This window comes from Gadus macrocephalus, chromosome 7, assembly GCF_031168955.1.
Source record: "Gadus macrocephalus chromosome 7, ASM3116895v1".
Taxonomy (NCBI): domain Eukaryota; kingdom Metazoa; phylum Chordata; class Actinopteri; order Gadiformes; family Gadidae; genus Gadus; species Gadus macrocephalus.
In genome coordinates, this window is record NC_082388.1 from 7,929,327 (window position 1) to 7,947,700 (window position 18,374).

Sequence of the window (18,374 nt, forward strand, 5' to 3'; positions counted from 1 at the left end):
GAAATTACCACAATTACCAATATTGGGTCTGCACAGCCTCAAATAGTAAGAATGCACCTCAAAAGAGTTCTCCCTCCTCAATCTGTACCTTATTTTATTATAAACAAGCACACTTAATTTAGCAATTTAATTCAACTTCATTTTCATACCAAACACCTAAAATCACTTTGATGTTATTACTATAGAAATAGCTTTTTATTTAAACGTACTCTGTACAATTTCTCTTCTTGAGCTTTAAACTGTAAGAACAACACAAACTTTGTTCTTTACTCACACCTCATGGTCCAGAAACAAGCTTGTATTTCCTCCAGTCTTGATATGAGTCCAGGGCACCCAAACCCTTTCTGCCCAGTTCTGCTCTCATCACTTCATACAGATCATACTCCATATTGGGTTGATTCAGTCAAACAGCTCTCAGCATTCATCTTTCAATCCTGCCAATTTCTATAAAACTGGATAGCAAACATATATGTTTGATATTCAATTAATTTATTAGTGTCCTTCATCAAATGTGATATAATGCAGTTGTACGATATTTTGTATGTATTACACACATTTAATTTAGTATCATAGAATATATATCATAGAATAACATTGTATTGTCCAGTAGGTGGAGATTTGCTTTGGCTTCATGGACAGTAGTAAACAGACATGGAATTCAACAGTTTATGGACTTTAGTCTGAAGGCATTTATACTGACTCGACAGCGCCGCCCTCAGAGCATTGAGGGAACTGGGACACACAGACCTGTGTGTCTGGAGGCATCACTGGCCTTATTACACTGGCCAAAAATATGTGTATCAGTCCGTGTCATCCAAGATCCTCAAATAATTACTTGGATGATAATCAAAGTAAAAAGTTTATGTTCTCCGCCTTTATAAAAACCTCTGGATCCCTTACCTTTTTAATCCTGTGTGTTTTACTATTCAGAAGTTGAACCAAATTATGTTTTATTATTTATTAGTATTAGTATTATGGGCCTCAATGGGATCTAAGAGCAGCACAGAGCTGTTGGTGCTCCAGCCCCGTAGGGGGCGCTAAAACACCTTCATGAGTTAATCACCCATCTAAAAACACAGATGAAGAATATATATCCATGCCACTAGGATCTATTGAACACGCATTGATATTTTCTCAACAACGTGAGTAAACCCACAAATCATGTTCACCAAAGTTAAATTAGCATCGTGAAACTGTAACGTGTGCCACGTCATGGCATCAAACTAAATGATCCATGTTCCAGGACAGCACGTCTACCCACATGGGTCCCATGAGGCTGCTTCACTATACTGCAACCTCTATCATATTTACGCAAGTCAGATGATCAGAGACGAGTGCAATGTTGACAGCATATAAGCCAGAGTAAAGTCTAGAGTTGTAAGCTGTTCTGTATTGGTTTACCTATCCGTGTGGTCTGATAAAACCAAGTGAAATATGTGCTGAGATGTGTTTACTGAAGAAACGGTGAGGAGCAGTCCTCACAGTTTAGTTTGGTGGTGGCAGCATTAGGCTGTGGGGATCCTCTGCAAACATCTCGTTTGACCTGGTGGACCGTCTGTTGAGACTGGGTTAGACAGCTCCTCTTTTGGCGTCTGTTGTTCTCACCCTATTATGTTGTATCATACTTCTCCTTTCTTGCTGTACCTTATTTTATTATAAACAAGCACACTTAATTTAGCAATTTAATTAAACTTCATTTTCATACCAAACATCTAAAATCACTTCGATGTTATTACTATAGAAATACCTTTTTATTTAAACATACTCTGTACAATTCTCTTCTTGAGCTTTAAACTGTAAGAAAAACACAAACAAAAAAGCTCAAGAAGAGAAATTGTCCTTGTGGTTGTTCACTACAGAGGCTTTCTGTTTCAGGTCAAATCAAATTATGCCAAAGAAAAAGAAAACCGGTGCCTCCGTTGGCCACATTGAGGGACCGGCTCCTAAAACAGCCAAGTCCCATCACACCGGGCCGGCCTGTCTCAGCTCAGACGACCCCGCTGGCCTCTTCCAGAGCCTCATCCACCCCATGGGCCAGGAGGAGTTCTTCAGGGACGTCTGGGAGAAGAGGCCCCTCCACCTACAGCGGTCTGATCCTGCCAATTCTTCCTACTACCAGTCCCTGTTCCAGCTTTCAGACATGAAGGCTTTGTGTGCTCAGGGTCTGGAATACGGCACGGACCTCAACGTCTGCCGCTGTGTTGAAGGCAAAAAGAAGGTCCTGAACAAGGTGGGCCGCGTGAACCACAACGTCCTCAGCAAAGACTTCCATCAGAAGAAAGCCACCATCCAGTTTCACCAGCCGCAGAGATTCAAGGTGAGGAACGGGGATGGGGAGTGTTCAAAATGTTTAGCTCTATTCGTATTTGCACATGCAGACTTAAATTCTTAGCTGACGGATTAAGAAATCCGAGCCATAGTGAAATCTTAAACTCTGTTGGATTCCTGTCAGGATGAGCTGTGGAGAATCCAGGAGAAGTTGGAGTGTTTCTTTGGTACTCTGGTCGGCTCTAACGTCTACATGACGCCCCAGGAGTCCCAGGGCCTCCCGCCACACTACGACGATGTCGAGGTACAAATCAACCAACACCAGAACCCGTCCTGACAATGTGTTGGTCAAGCCAATAGCCTTGCCTGTTTGTTGTTAATGTGACGGTATAGGATAGACGACGACACGCACTACTGAAAAATCCTGAGTGGTAAAGAGAAAGGAGAATAGGGCAATATTTAGCAAACAAACAACCCGTAAAGCATCCACTGCGTCTCCACTCCCTGCCTCGCTATGTTCCTCATCATGGATAGCTACGGCAACTTTGACAAATGCCACTCATCATCGATAGTACCTGGTTCTTCAGAGTGAGTGAGTGTGTCTCTCTTTATCTTTGGTCAGGTATTCATTCTACAGCTGGAAGGGGAGAAGCGCTGGCGTCTTTACAGCCCCACGGTGCCGCTGGCCCGGGAGTACGGCCTTGAGCCCGAGCACCGCATCGGGACTCCCACACACGACATCATACTCAAGGTTACCATCACTCAACCCCTCATGACATCATCCTCATGACATCATACTAAAGGTGTTTCTACCAGCACCCACATTCCGCTTTGACACTGCAGAGAGTGTTCAGGCGTTGTTGATTATGTGTCAAAGTTATTTTTATTAATCTGCCAAATTCTAAAAAAAAAAACCGAACCTCAACTCCTGGGTTCCAGGGGGGCCTCGACAACTTCTGAGTGTAGCCCCGCAAGGGTTAATAACAGAGGACCTTACTGTGCACCAGATCTTATTGGACGCAGAGAACATGTTTTAGAGTTGAGAAAACTGATGTATGGGTTTGTTCCACGCAGGCGGGTGACCTCCTCTACTTCCCCAGAGGAACCATCCATCAAGCAGAAACCCCGGCGGGAGTAGACCACTCCACCCACCTGACCCTCAGCACCTACCAGAACATGTACGTTGTCATGGTTATTATTAATGCAATGGGGTTTCTGTGACCTCTTCTATGTACTGGGATTACCGATGGTTATATCTTTGTGTCCACACTTGCATGTTCAGCTAGCCACTTGTGTTCGTGTCACCAAGGGGACCTTTTTACATACAGACCGACAAACTGTGTAGAGCGGATCCAAAGATAGTTTCTAAAGATCTAAAGTTTTGTGTATTTTTATTTAGCTTAGACTTCAATAGGAGGCAATGACCAATTGTGAGCTGACTTCACAACATTCTTTTCTCATCTTTCTCTCCACTCAGGTCATGGGGTAACCTGCTGTTGGATGTGTTTCCCAGCATGCTGTTTGACACGATGCAGAGTGATATAAGCCTGCGACAGGGCATGCCCAGAAGGCATTTATTGGTAAGAATTCTTCACCACGAAAAAACCCAGTTTTGACTTCTGAAATGGGACTTATTCTTTGCTGTCATGAACTTAAGGTATAGGTATATGTATATTGGTTTCTCCCTAAACACTTCAATTTTATCTTCTGGAACTTTATCGCCAAACGACACTTGACCGCTGAGCCTGTATAAAGTACAGTACCTTGGCCAATCGTTCCCTCCTTTAAAAGCACATCCTAACACTGCAGTGTAAGTCAGGATCGGCTTTTTAGGGACTTATTGGCACTCAGTGGAACTGATTGGGAAAATGTTATATAATATTCATATTTAGGTGCTAATTAGTTAATTTATGTTGCACCGCCGTTTCTACAGCAGCCCAGAAGGAGAAATGTCTTTAGAGGATGCCTTTTTTAAATGTGTAATCGAAGCGCTTTCTTGTAAGCATAAATACACAAATGTAAATACATTTATAAATCTGTCAAGGAATCACCTGACCTTGACACCTGGCCACTCTGTGCTTTCTTAGACAATGACAACGTCATTTCAAAGGGTGCAGGGTGTATTCAGTTGGTTGCAATGTGCAACCTCATCGCTAGATGCAACGAGACTATCATTATACAAACATACGATTTTCTCCCAACCATGTATAATAGATCAGCTAACTTCAACCTATAATGTATTTAGTTTTTCTCTTCCTAACATATAAAGACACTAACGTCCACAGCTATATTTTCTTGTGTTTTTCCCCACACCTGATGCAAGAATAACAGGATATCACTGCTTTGAAAATGTATTTAAATTCAATGATCTAAAAAAACGTTCTGATAAAACACATCAATTTAACTTTGAACCATCACAGACTCATTCCCTCTGTGTGGGACTATTTTGGTGTTGTTCTTTGGTCTGATCAGGGCAGCGGGGGCGACCTGGACACCGGCAAGCGGATGGCAGACATGCTGAGGGGACTGGGGGACCGTTTGGAGAGTGGAGCCGTTGCCCCGAACTCCACTGAAATGAGGCGGGACTTTGTCACCAGCAGACTGCCCCCATACACCCAGAACGAGGAGGACATAGCACCCTGTAAGGCGCTGTGTTGTTTTTGAGAGTTATTTAGAGCAATCACATACAGTGATTTGTTGAAATAACCTTTGATCCAGTTCTGATTTTCTAGATCCAGTTACTTAAAAGGTGGCCACTCATCTGTCTTAAATGGCTATATATGTATATATATATATGTACATATGGAACTAAATGTCGGTGTTCGGTGTATACGTTCTTACATAAAGTATTTGTATTGGTGTGAAATGTCCATGGCTTTTTTTTATTTTTATGGCTGTACATTTGGTTTATTAACGTATGTTTCCCCCTCTAGCGGGGAAGATTCCAGCACTGAAGGATTCGGTACATCTGAGATTTAGAGACCACATCGTCATTACAGTGGAGCCCAACCAGGAAAGAACAGTAAGTTAAATACACAAAACAGTCGTGAATTTATTTGACTTTCAAAGAAATGAGTAAGGATCCATAGCAGGACATAGAGTTGTAAATCCATAATTATTCACGTAAATATTTATGTCTTGTGTTTAACAAATTCAACTATTAATAAATGCACTTTTATTGTACAAAATATGCACTATTGTGGTTATTACTTTTGATTTAATCCTGCACTATGAATCTTTTCCCATCTGCAATACAAAGAGCAGCTTAAGTTATAGCTAAATAATTTTCAGGTTGGTTGAGGGGCAATAAAGGGGACTAGAATTGAACTACCGGTATTTACTGTATAGAGAAACTTTTCCTGGATGGATTGACTCGTTGATGGTCATGTTTTATTGATGAGGAACACTCTGGTTAAGAACAACAACTTAAGGTTCAACCAAATTGAAAGGCACAATATGACTGTTGACCTTTTCTAATGGATGCTATTTTATTCTTTCTCTGCCCTGTCGGTGTATTAGGACGAGGCAACAGAATTGGTAGTCTTTGTTTTGCATTCCTTGCGGAACCAAAGAGAGGTCCACATGATCGGTAGATCTGACCCAGAGGAGGAGGATGAAGTCTCTCAGGTAATTTTTTTAGTTTCAGTTTTTTACTTCACTTCTTAATCAATAGAGATCTTCGCCTCAGGACACAGGCTGCTTGTTTCCAGATTGTACGCTATGGCGTACAATCACATAGACTGAGGTCCTCCGCTGTCACCAAAAATCCAATCAATACGAGAGTAGGGGTCCGCCGACAATACTTCTGCATGTCGGCCTAGCTTTACATATCCTCGTTACATATCCTCGTTACCTCGTTACATGTCTTCACATATCCCCGTAACCTTGTTACACATCCTTGCTACATATCCTCTTTACATATCCTTGTCACACATCCTTGCTACATATCCTTGTCACATATCCTCGTTACATATACACGTAACATATCCTCGTTACATATCCTCGTTACATATACACGCAACATATCCTCGTTACATATCCTCGTTACATATCCACAATACATATCCTCGTTGTACATCCTTGTTGAATATCCTTGTTATATATCCTCAATACATATCCCTGTGTCATATCCTCATTACATGTCATTAAATGTCATCGTTACATAGCCTTGTTACATATCGTTATATATCCTCATTAAATATCCTTGTTACAAATCGTCCTTACATATCCTTGTTGCATATCCTCGTTACATATCGCCCTTACATATCCTCGATACATATCCTCCGTACCATGTTATATTTCCTCGTTACATATAGGTTAGTAGTGGTATTAGCACTATGCTGTACCACATTAGGACAAAGCACCTCACCAAAAAGAAAGTGCCACTTTCTTGTGTTTCAATTTTCTTTTCTGACAAATGTATAGGTTAGGTACCGGTTAATGGGTGCATATTGTAAAAGTCAGGTCTAAAAACATGAAGCGTGTCGAGGTGGCACCTACCTTTTTTTTCTTTTTTCTGAAGTGGTGCGCGTGCTCCTCCGCTCTACTGTGAGTAACTGCCGTCTATCAGTGAAGTCTCACTTTTATATATTTTCGTTTGTAAAGAGTTGTTGTAGGCAGGGATCTAAGAGCTATGTACTTGAACGCATGCATGCTTGAATAGTGCCATTGAGACCTGGCTTAATATGGTCAAAGAATGTAATAAAGGTACCGTGAGGATAATCCCAATTTCTGATTACCGTCACTTAATGCTTATCTGAGCTATTGCTAAACGACCATAACCTTGACCTGCACCATCCCACGTTACAATATCAAAGCAAAACAAACGGAAATGTACATCCTTAGTGTTAATCCAGGTGTCTTGGCCTCATTCCCAGCCTAGCTCTGGTATCCATATGTCCACCTAATCATCGGCTGGTATGAAATGTTTGTTGTTAGATTAGAATGCATAGCAGCGTAGCACAGCATGTGAACAAATGTTTGTTGTCGCTGCGGGCATGGACCATAATGGTCAATTTTCACCGTTTTCTATTAATCTGCATATTGCAAACAAAATACAAACTTCAAAGTAAAAGCACCAAATTTATTTATTTATTCGATAAACAAAGCATTGAATTGACAGGTGACAATTTGATACTTAACCTACATTTTTTCAGGGTTTTAAACCATGATCAATAAGTAATGTAACCATGTAAATGAGGTGCCTCTAGAATTTGGTCTTCCTTTAAAGGCACTACGTGTAGAATTTGTACATGCAAAAATCACTTTAAATTGCTAATATATGAAATGGTTGTAGTTCAGTAACAATTTAGAATGCGTGAGCTTAAGCAGACTGCAGTTCAGTTGCCCACCAGACGGGCAAATAAAGGAGATTCTGATTCCGACAAATTATACGTTCAATCCTCTTTTTCTGTCCTTTCATTGTTTTGATGCCCTCACAAAAAAAAATAAAGAAGAGTATATTTGTCCGAACTTTGGACCAGTGCACTGCAGTATCTATGGTAGGTGTGGTAATTTATGTTGGACTCAATGATTGTGCATCAATCCTTCCGTGCTCTGTGATTCTCCAACAGGGTCTGCGTTTCCCTGTGTCCCACCTCAAGGCCCTCAGGCAGCTCCAGGAGGTAGAGGAGCTAACCGTAGCTGAACTGGAGCTTCCATCAGATGAGGCCAAAGTCAATATGGCTCTGGCCCTCTGGACAGAGAGTTTGCTGGAAGTGTGCGAGACCACCATTTGAAATGTAAACAAATGGAATAAACTCATTGTCTATTTTAAAGAATACAGAGACACAGACCATTTGACCTTTTCGTTTTTTTGTGAGTTTTATTTTTTTTGTGGGTTAGGTCGACAGTCCCTGGTTCTGGTGGCCTGTCCCCGGCTGGAGCTTTCCTTGTAAATCTCTGTTTGAACATAGGAATTTACAAAATATATGAGTGGTTTTTAAAATGGCATAGGTTCTAGCCTGCTCATGAATATTAATATGTAGACAGTTGTTAATTATTCCCATGGCTGTGACAAGTTCACTACATGGTAATCTATCGACGTTATACCATAAGCAGGCATTCATAATCATCCTTCTACTGTTTTTTGTCTTCGTTTTCTAAGCTTAATACACATTGCAAACCATTGGGTGCGTACTGCTCAATATTCTACATGTACAAGATTCACCGAACAATTGACAAAATCGTATTAGTCTTGAAACTCTTGTTCATTTTCGATTTCCAATGGTGTCATCGTGCTCAGACTAAAATGCCTCTGGAGCAATTGGATGGACCATCAACTAATCAGAGCATCTCTGGAGCCATTGGATGGACCTACAACCAATCAGCAACAAGACAAGACACATCCAGTCAGCCATCTTTGTTTATTAAAATGCCTGATATTTATTTGGTTAAATGAATGCCAATCTAAAAACTATTTTAATATTATGTGACTCATGGGTAGGATTTTCGATTCCTGCCTTGTTTGTTCTAATAGATGCCACTCAATTAAACATACTTCACATTTAAGTGCTGTTATTCAACGTTTTGGTTGTTGGTTGCGTTTATTTTTGTGTTCACCAGGGTAAAGCAAATGTATTCATCTGTATAGAACGCAAAACGAATATCTGTATTCAAGGTTCACCCATCCTTATCAATTATGAGGGTTCTTTTACTTTATAAATGTTCAATATTTTTGCATTTATGAATGCAGTAAACATTATTTGACCTAAAAATCCTTACATTTAATAAAAACAATTTTTTTTATGTTTGTGCCGATCATTGACATGGGCCTATTAAAGAAAGCACAGCCCGCTAAAACAACTGCAATACCAGGTTTGGCCACTGAGCACTGGTGGATTGCGGAAGTATGCACTGCTCCTGGGGTCCTGCATGGGGCCTGCCCCATGGACCTAATGGCTATACCGCCCCCTCCCTACCGCACCTTTGCGATCCGATCCGTTCCGCACCCTGCAGTGGAAACCCTGCAAAAAATAAACTCGCTGCCTGGTACTGATGTGGAGCTGTGTCAGTGTCCGGTGCGTCTGTCTTTATGCTCCGTGCAACCGTACAGTAATGCAAACTGCTTTGTAAAACAATACTATGTATGTAGACATTTATATGTTATATTAATGCCATTTTTATTGACTCAATGACCAACCGTAGAACGACGTATATCGTATATGTCTCATGGGTGGCTGTAATGTAATCGACCATACGGAATAAATGTTGAGGAAACGGACAGCAGTCGGACGACATATACAAACACTCCCGATACCAACGCTAATCAACTAAACCTGAGGTAAGAATCAACACATAGTGGCGGATTGTAGTTTGTTTTACTTTGGACATATATATGTACACATATTATGCATACATAATGTAACCATTGTGTCATTGGGAGCAGATTAGATCATCAGAATGACGACCGGATTCTGGAAGCGTTTCCTTTCTAAACGGCAGCTTCATTCGTCCAATATGACCAAATATTAACATCTATCAATATACTAAACCTTAATGCTGGTCTGAACTGATTGTTATCACGGGTTTTAAACCGTCAACGTGTCAAAATAAACGATCTGATGCTTTCAACCCATTTGACTTTAGCATTACGAGGGGATCTGCACGTAGAACAACAAAAAATAATTATAATAATTATTAAGACACATCCACCTTCAGGTATGGTTATAAAGACACATCCACCTTCAGGTATAATTATAAAGACACCTTCAGCTATAATTATGAAGACACATCCAGTTTACGGTATAATTATAAAGACCCCTTCTGGTGCAATCAGTGACTTTACTTGATTATTATAAAGACCTCCACATTCAGGTGCAGATCAGTCACTTTACTAGTAAGATATTTCTAAACGCCCTCCCCACTATTGGGGCTTTAACTCAATGGGAGATGTGACTGTCTCCCAGTCCCTTCGCGATCAATAAAGAGCGAGACAGGAGCAGGATGTAAATCCAAATTACATTCTTTCCAGTTTTGCTTTGTATGGAATGAATGACCAGCGGCAGACGACATGTTCATCCCGACGACAGGGCAACCTATTGTGATGAATCTCAATGTCTGCTAAAACATCAAGATGTTTAGAAACACGGCACATGTCGACCCTGTAGTGAATGTTGAAACTGATTGTGGGGGATACGTCACTTAAAGCAAAGAAAATCATGTCAATAAGACTTTTTTGTTGCAGTATTGTTGATGAACAATAGGTCCCTCTCTTAATCGCTGCAATCTGCGTGTTACTCCCATTCGAATCATGCGTATGTGAAACATATCACATCTAGCAACCAGTCATGTTGCATGGTGTTCAATTAAAAACAAACAGGAACTGGACTCTGCTGGAAGTATTACATTTACTTTTGTAAATGCTATTTGTTGCCGAATATCATATAATTATATTGATAAATGATTTTGATCACTGACATCTGCTATTCTTTTCTCTTTAACAGACGCATTTCTTTCGTGGATGTTTGCCCAAATTCTAAACATGACGTCACATGGATTTAAGAGCAGTAAACAGGACTTTGCATTTGGACCGTGGAAAGTGACTGCAACCAAAACACACATCATGAAGTCAAAGGATATTGAGCAGTGAGTTTAATTTACACTTGCATAAATTAAAGTGACTGCAAAAGGAAATGTAAACATTTCTCCTGAGCTTGTTATTTAGACGTATGAACTAAGCACAATAACACAAGAACCGGTTCCATTAAAGCCTGCAGTATGATTTGTTTTTATATCCTATATTCACTTTTTTTTTTATTGATATAATTTCATCATGAGTAAACTTGTTTATTATCTCAATGGTATCAGAATAAATGCATTGAATGGGAAGTAACGCCATTCTTTTCCTGAGTGTATTGGAAGGTTGTTCAGAAAACATGACTATCATTATTTCCAAAGATACTTTGTTGATGTGTCGAGGAAAGTCAATATGTTGTTATGCAAAACTATGATTCCTTTTCCAGTCATTTGATATTACTGTGACTATGATAATAGTTTTCTTTATAGAAGTACTTCCAGTATTGTTGTTTGTGTAAACTCTCTCATAACTTTGTGACTCCAGTCTGGCAGAGGATATGAACCTGCCTTCCCTTCCAGAGATGCTGTTTGGGGACAACGTCCTGCGGATTCAGCACGCCGACGGCTACGGCATTGAGTTTAACGCCATTGACGCTCTGAAGAGAGTCAATAACATGGAAGACTCTGTCAAAGTCGCCTGCGCACAGGAGTGGCAGGAGAGTAGGCAAGGAGACTTATTATTGCTTAATACATGCTTTATATAGTTACTATATGTTATGTATTGTTACTAGAATGATGAAGTTCTTAAAGACTTGATGAGAATGGTTTTGATTAAGAAAGGAATACATTTAATCACAAAGATATCAGACCAGGGTTATTGTGTGGTTGTACATAATATTGTGGTGTTGGGCTCCTAGGGCAGATTCAGAACACTCCAAAGAGGTGGTGAAACCCTACGACTGGACATACACTACAGACTACCGGGGCACCTTACTAGGGGACACGCAGATCACAGTGAGTCACTTATAAAGTTATAAAGATTGACTTTAAATGACCAGTCTCCATGTTTCCTGTAACGTTTTTGTGCTATAGGAAAAAAAAAAAGAAAAAGCACCAAACAGGCCCGGTAACAAATCAAGGAGACGTGATCTCCTCTATAGCCTTGCCTTTGTTCAGTGGTTGCTCTATTGGACTGTGAAGATACAGCAGAAGATACAGTAGTTTAATATGCGCTCCTCTGAAGGTGAGCGAGACGTCAGACCGGATCGACCTGGAGAAGCTGAAGGCCCGTGAGCAGATCATGTTCTTTGATGAAGTGCTGCTGTTTGAGGACGAGCTGCACGACCACGGGGTCTCCATGATCAGCGTCAAAATAGTGAGTGGCTTTCTGATCCTCGCTCCTTCAGTTTATCCCTCTCTTTCCTCCAATAAATAAATGGATGGACACCGAATTCTTCTTGCATATCCAAGAAGAGAAAGTCTCCCACACACACCTACCGACCTACCTACCTACCTACCTACCCCCCTCCCTCGCTGTGCCTGACTGTTTTTTTTTCTTGGTTCTCCTGTCAGAGGGTCATGCCCACCAGTTTCTTCGTGCTGCTGCGGTTCTTCCTTCGAGTGGACGGAGTTATCATCCGGATAAACGACACGCGGCTCTACCATGAGGCAAGTAGCACCGCAGGACCACGGAACACAGACGCCTCTTCATGTGGCTGTGCTACGAAACAGAAGGATCTCTACACGTTCCGACATCATGGGACAGAAAGATCTCTTCATGGTTCTACAGTACTGAACAGAAAGATCGCATCATGGTTCTGCAGCACTAAACACAAATACCTCTTCACGGTTCTACAGTACTGAACAGAAAGATCTCCATTGTTCTGCTGCAGAAAGATAATGAATGCTAATCTTATGTTTTCAGGCGGGATGTGAATACATGCTCCGGGAGTTCAGCACAAAAGAAAGCAAAATTGCAGACCTTAAGGTTGGTAAAGATAATAAGTACCAAACACAGGATGTTCTCACCATGTTGTCTTGGAAGTGGACCATTCAGTCTGAAACTCCAGAGTTCTGATTGGAGCAGAGCAGTGTCAATCAGCCCTCGATCCCTAAACTAATAAGACCTTTTGCATTAGTGGTGTGAAATATGGATTTGAAAATGTGTTATGATAAGGTTATTGTAACAAATAACGTCATCAATGTGTGTCTTCAAATAACACACGCTCACACTCAGAAGATGCTTTGCTAACAGCTATTGTGGAAAAGCACATATTTAGAGACATATTTGAATTGCCGAAATGTATGATGATTGAGAAATTAGTTGAATGAGTGAATATGCATGCTTTTAATGATTATAAACTTCTCCTTTTAGGACGTTCCTGCTTGTAAATACACAGATCCCAATGAGATCGCTCAGTACCTGACTTTAAAGCTGAGCAAGTATGAAAAGCTGGAGCTCCCTTTGAATGAATCCCAGACAACAATTGCTGAATGAAATGTGTGTGTGTGTGTGTGTATGTGTTTGCGCGCACGTCTGTGCACGTAGTGGGTTTTTGTATATAAAACAATGGTTAATGTCGAGAAGGATTTGCAACAGTTTTCATTTCAAGTGGAACTTCAAGTGATCGTAAATACAAGCACGGTACCTGCGAATAATTCACCAGATAAGGGTTTTTACATTATTTTATGCTTTCTTACAAACGTTTTAACAGATAATAAAAGGCATTCTATTTTCCAAAAGCATTTGATGCATCAAATCATTAGTTTGCATATGTTGAATATAACATGCATAAAATACAATCCCCCGCATGCTTTCTCAACATTTGTAGTTGATCTTGACTCTTGACTTCTGATGTTCACGGAGCTTTTGATAAAAGTGACTGCCAGGTTTATTCCATAGGACAGCTGAATGAAATACCACCCCCAACATTTTGAACTAGCACAAAAAGAACATTAATTTTACTTTGCTATTAAATGTACTTTAAACTGATGAAATGTGTAGAAGTAAGGAATGTTTGTTGATGATAATAAAATGTATTGACAATTTATTTGTAGTTCCAGTGTGGTCCTTTCACAAAACAAGTCCTTTAATCAGGGGTCCGAGCTTGGTCCCCTATTGTTTCTGTACCGTTAATTTCCCCCTCGAATTCTGCAAAAGTCATACTGCAGCCTATGCCGTAAGTCGGAAACTTGAAATTTTCAGGTATGGTTACCAATAACCCCCTCTACCCATAAAACCAAATTGATTTCTCTTCACCAGATTGACCTGGACTCAAAATTCTTTCATCATATTAATCTCTAGAATCAGATTCATCATTACTCTTAAGCCTGAAAAATGTTTGCTTTTCCCACAACTTCATAGAACAGTCAAACGTCCACAGTCTCAGCCCATTTTCCTATATGACCATTTATTTTATTGTATAACTACCATACGACTATCATTAGCGGATAGTTAGGTTGAGAGTTCGAATCCTGATAAGAGAATTATGAACAAGCTGAACATGGTATTCGGCCATTGCTCTGCAGCCCACTTACCTGAAAGCCGTGGTACAGTATGGCATAAAGGGGAACATCTGTCCTTCATATTTATATATTTTCCATTAGTGTGTTCTTGACTTTTAATTTTGCTCGAACATTGATTACTGCTTGCTGTTATGTTTCCACTTTGTATATGTTTGAATACTCAGGGCCTGCATATACTTAATTCCATGCAATATGTATTCGAATAAATATCATAGGGGCCTGAAAATATAGAGTTAATTAACTGACGGGTAGCAGGTTTTTCATGTTTATTCATATCGTCATTCACATGAACACAAAGAACCATGATAACACAGATATAACTGATATAAAGTTGTGTCTAGATCCGTCAGTCTGGCCTACTCTGCTTAACTATGGCATATTTACGAGTTGAAGCCATGCATATACTTCAGACTCGTTATAATAGTACGGTAGCGTACTAGTAACAATACTGAAAGCATATCTGTGATGATGCCATGTATTTAGTGTGTATGCAGTCGGCTGCATATCTTTGTTCCTTCTATTCTACACAAATGTGCACGCACCAAATAAATATCTTTTGTGTTTTGTGTGTTCATCATTAATCATGTTTTTAAAGGTGACATATTATGCCACCAGGTGTGAGTGTGATTAGCCGTTACAAGCATTTTTCGAAAATCTGCCTCTTCTGACATCACAAGTGTGCGTGTCCACCTAGATGTGCGCTGGGTAGACTGATCTATCCGTCATCTAGGTGGATAAGCCGTTACGGCTTGTAACGGCTAATCACACTCACACCTGGTGGTGTGTCCTGGTGTGTGATATGTCACCTTTAAGGTTTTTGCAAAGACAGCTTTTTTCCCATTTAATGCATTTAGTGTAAAAAGGTATTTGAAGGAGAAACATTATCTTTGTTTTGAAGCAAACAAACAGAGGTAGCCCAGACCTGTTGTCACAACAATGGCAGGTGTGTTTGTGTTGTGGTGTCTGTGTAGTGGGTTAAGAAAGACACGTCCTCAGCAGAAAGACTATTATCTTTTAATTAACTGATCTGTGTTCAGCAATTATATATATATATATATATATATATATCATGTAACAATTTATCAAATTGAAATGATGAATGAGGATGACCATGAAATACAGGCATTGTATTGACTTTAAAAACCCTACATCAGTGAAAAGATAGAATCAAACTAGTTGTAGAAATAAATGATTGAAATTAAGGTATATGACATTAATCTCCTTCTAACCGACCCCTTTCCATCTTGAAATACAAGAACGTCTAGAACATTTTCAAAGGAGTGGATTGTTTTACAGTTCTATTGTACACCTGTCCAACCAGTTACCACACAATACCGCTACCTGTCCCCTCATTGACCAACATACTCAAATTCAGGTCCTATATTCAAATTGCTATCATAAATCTTAAACATATCGCAACCATTGACCGAGGCAGAGTATTTAAAAAGCCATACTCTTGATCCATAGTGCCTGCACAGTGTGCCCTGACAAGATCAAAAAGAGATGCTAGCTCTGAAGCAGCCCAGTGAAAGCCTACACTGTGCAGTGTATTCTGGAGGCATCAGGGCTAACTCTGTGTGTTTTTGAGAGTTGCTTGTTTCATGACAGACAATAGGTTGTCCATCATCTCCTAAGCATGTAAAATGACAAAATAAGAAACGAAAAGTTGCATGCAGTTGTTTTTGCTAGTAGGTCGAATTACTCCTTTTTATATTCTTCCTCCAGCTTGAGCTTCTCTGTGTTGTTGCTAAGAAACATGGAATCAGCGCTCGCCTGCACTTTATCAAAGAAGCTGAAGTCGGCCACATAGCGGCTGTTGTTGTTGCTGAAGAGCACCGGCTTGAACTCGTAGCCCCACAGGATCTCCTGGGGCACGTAGGACGTGCGGCTCTGGCAGGTGGCAGCCGTTGACTCCATGGTGGCGTTCAGGGTCACCAGCAGCTCAAAGTCTCGGGTGTGCAGGTTGTCGGCCGTCAGGCCCACGAGGGGGCTGCTCTCGTCCAGCACGTGGTAGAAGGTCAGGGGCAGGATGAGGAAGGGGCACTCGCCGCTGGAGTCCATGTAGAAGTTGACGCTGCTCTGGTGCACCAGTGTCTTCTCGCCCTCCTGCGTCACCTTTGGGTGGAGGAGCTTGCCCGTGAGCTGGCACTGGACCAGCAAGCTCTTCCTCATGTTGGCCACGCGCACCATGATGCACAGCTTCCCCTCCCGCCGGCACACCGCCGCCGAGCGGCTGAACTTGATGGTCTCGGCGCGCTTCTTGGGCCGAGCCAGCTTGGCCAGGAAAGCCCCGGTGACGAAGATCTCTGCCAGTCCGGTGATCACCAGCTGAGCCACCAGGGTGAAGATGGCCAGAGGGCATTCCTCGTTGATGTAGCGGAAGCCATAGCCGATGGTGGTCTGCGACTCCAGGGAGAAGAGGAAGGCGCCGGTCAGCGTCTTGGCGTTCTCCACGCAGGGTGTGTGGTTGGACGGCAGCACCGCCTCAAAGTCCCCGTTTCCCATGCTGATGAAGTAGAAGATAACCCCGAAAAAGAACCAGGTCATGACGAAGGTGGAGGCGAACAGAGTGAGTTTGTAGCGCCACTTCATGTCCACCACGGTAGTCCAGATGTCGTGCAGGTACAGCTTGACCATGCCTTCCACGTTGTCGACCCTCACGTTGTTGTGGCCGTCCTTGGAAACGATGCGCCGCTGGACCGGTTTGTTGGTGGTCATGTTGCACAGGATGATTGACAGCCGATTGACAGATCTTTTCTTGCAGATACTGACAGAAAATGACAACGAATGGGAAAAACCAACAGGCATCTCATCAGCGATTGTTAGGAACTGTGATTAAATCTGAAATTGATTATATAGACATTTGTGTGCCTCAGTATTGATTTTAAATAAATAGACAACATAAATTGAAGTTACTACTTACGGATTTACAATCGAATCAAACTATATTAATCCTTTTTTACAAAACACCACAAGCTTTGAAAGCATTCCACTGTCAAATACATCCATATTAAATATTGATATTATATTGATTTAAATAAAGAATACAGTTATGTGAAACAAACAGGAATGCTTCAGGAGTAACACTTTCGCATTGATATACGTAATCATTTCAATAAAGTTATCAGTTTCTTCCTACCCGATCAATTTGTGTGACTAACACATTTTCGCCTCACCTCCTGTCGTAAATAGCTGCGATATGAACGGTTTGGTGTCCCAGTGTCTCCTTTCTGCTATTGTCCCGGTCTGTTTGTGTTCTACTGGCACTGTGGTATTGAGGGCAGTGTGTGAGAGCCAGGGAAGGGTTTTGTTCAAGCCTGACCCCACCTACCTGCGAGAGGTCGGTATGTAGAGCTTATCATTTTGCTCTGACGGTTCCTGCACTGTCCACACCACCTCGCCATGATCACCCTGTAATAGCTCACCAGAGAGCAGTATAAATCAATCACCCATAGTGACCACATACTATTCATTCAGAGGTATTCTTCACTTTTTCATGTTTTCTTTGTTGGGATAATTCTTCATAACAAAGAAAAAGAGTTCATAAAAACAATGACGTGCAAAAACAATATAATTGCTCTCCATTTGAAATTACCAGTTTAACTTCTATGACCTTGAAGTGTTCCTTAGTGTGTCTCTGCATATCCTTAAGTTTGTTATTAACCTCCCTGTGTTTACAGGAAATAGACTTTGTATGTGTGTGTGTGTGTGTGTGTGTGTGTGTGTGTGTGTGTGTGTGTGTGTGTGTGTGTGTGTGTGTGTGTGTGTGTGTGTGTGTGTGTGTGTGTGTGTGTGTGCCTGCGTGTATGGTCATGTGTATGTGTGTGTGTTTCTGTTTCTGATGCAGTCAGAGAAGATCCTACAAGTCATACCTGTCAACACATGGATTTTAAATGTATCCATATTATAATTGTAATACAGGTGTCTTATCTTGTATTAGACTTGGTTTGCACAGTTTTCTTATCTTTTTCATGTGATTATCCAAACAGACGCAATCACGTTATGCACGTTTGTTCTGGATAATTTGTACATAATGACAAAAGTATTAATATAGTTTGAGCAGC

At 41.0% G+C, this 18,374-nt stretch overlaps 3 protein-coding genes across 6 annotated transcripts; 2 read left to right on the top strand and 1 right to left on the bottom strand.

Moving 5' to 3' along the window:
- The first annotated feature begins 1,040 nt into the window (after positions 1-1,040).
- riox2 (ribosomal oxygenase 2) lies at positions 1,041-8,792 on the top strand. 2 transcript variants are annotated; one of them, XM_060056348.1, is made up of 11 exons: positions 1,041-1,142; positions 1,876-2,317; positions 2,453-2,572; positions 2,891-3,019; positions 3,343-3,446; positions 3,746-3,848; positions 4,741-4,909; positions 5,202-5,290; positions 5,788-5,895; positions 7,842-8,009; positions 8,113-8,792. In XM_060056348.1, the coding sequence occupies exons 2-10, from the start codon at positions 1,889-1,891 to the stop codon at positions 8,004-8,006; spliced, it is 1,416 nt and encodes a 471-aa protein (XP_059912331.1). In that variant the 5' UTR covers positions 1,041-1,142; positions 1,876-1,888; the 3' UTR covers positions 8,007-8,009; positions 8,113-8,792. The 2 variants fall into 2 exon arrangements, with proteins under 2 accessions (XP_059912331.1, XP_059912330.1); XM_060056347.1 differs by having other exon boundaries at positions 7,842-8,792.
- A 530-nt stretch (positions 8,793-9,322) lies between these two features.
- tiprl (TIP41, TOR signaling pathway regulator-like (S. cerevisiae)) lies at positions 9,323-13,835 on the top strand. 2 transcript variants are annotated; one of them, XM_060056351.1, is made up of 8 exons: positions 9,323-9,550; positions 10,713-10,854; positions 11,330-11,509; positions 11,703-11,799; positions 12,029-12,160; positions 12,358-12,453; positions 12,710-12,772; positions 13,160-13,835. In XM_060056351.1, exons 2-8 carry the CDS (start codon positions 10,730-10,732, stop codon positions 13,280-13,282), a joined length of 816 nt encoding a protein of 271 aa, XP_059912334.1. In that variant the 5' UTR covers positions 9,323-9,550; positions 10,713-10,729; the 3' UTR covers positions 13,283-13,835. The 2 variants fall into 2 exon arrangements, with proteins under 2 accessions (XP_059912334.1, XP_059912335.1); XM_060056352.1 differs by lacking the exon at positions 9,323-9,550 and having other exon boundaries at positions 10,714-10,854; positions 11,365-11,509.
- Positions 13,836-15,304: 1,469 nt separating this feature from the next.
- Positions 15,305-17,650, bottom strand: kcnj15 (potassium inwardly rectifying channel subfamily J member 15). 2 transcript variants are annotated; one of them, XM_060056349.1, is made up of 2 exons: positions 17,487-17,650; positions 15,305-17,077 (listed from the first exon to the last, which is right to left on the bottom strand). In XM_060056349.1, exon 2 carries the CDS (start codon positions 17,026-17,028, stop codon positions 16,009-16,011), a length of 1,020 nt encoding a protein of 339 aa, XP_059912332.1. In that variant the 5' UTR covers positions 17,029-17,077; positions 17,487-17,650; the 3' UTR covers positions 15,305-16,008. The 2 variants fall into 2 exon arrangements, with proteins under 2 accessions (XP_059912332.1, XP_059912333.1); XM_060056350.1 differs by having other exon boundaries at positions 17,450-17,603.
- Positions 17,651-18,374: the final 724 nt, after the last annotated feature.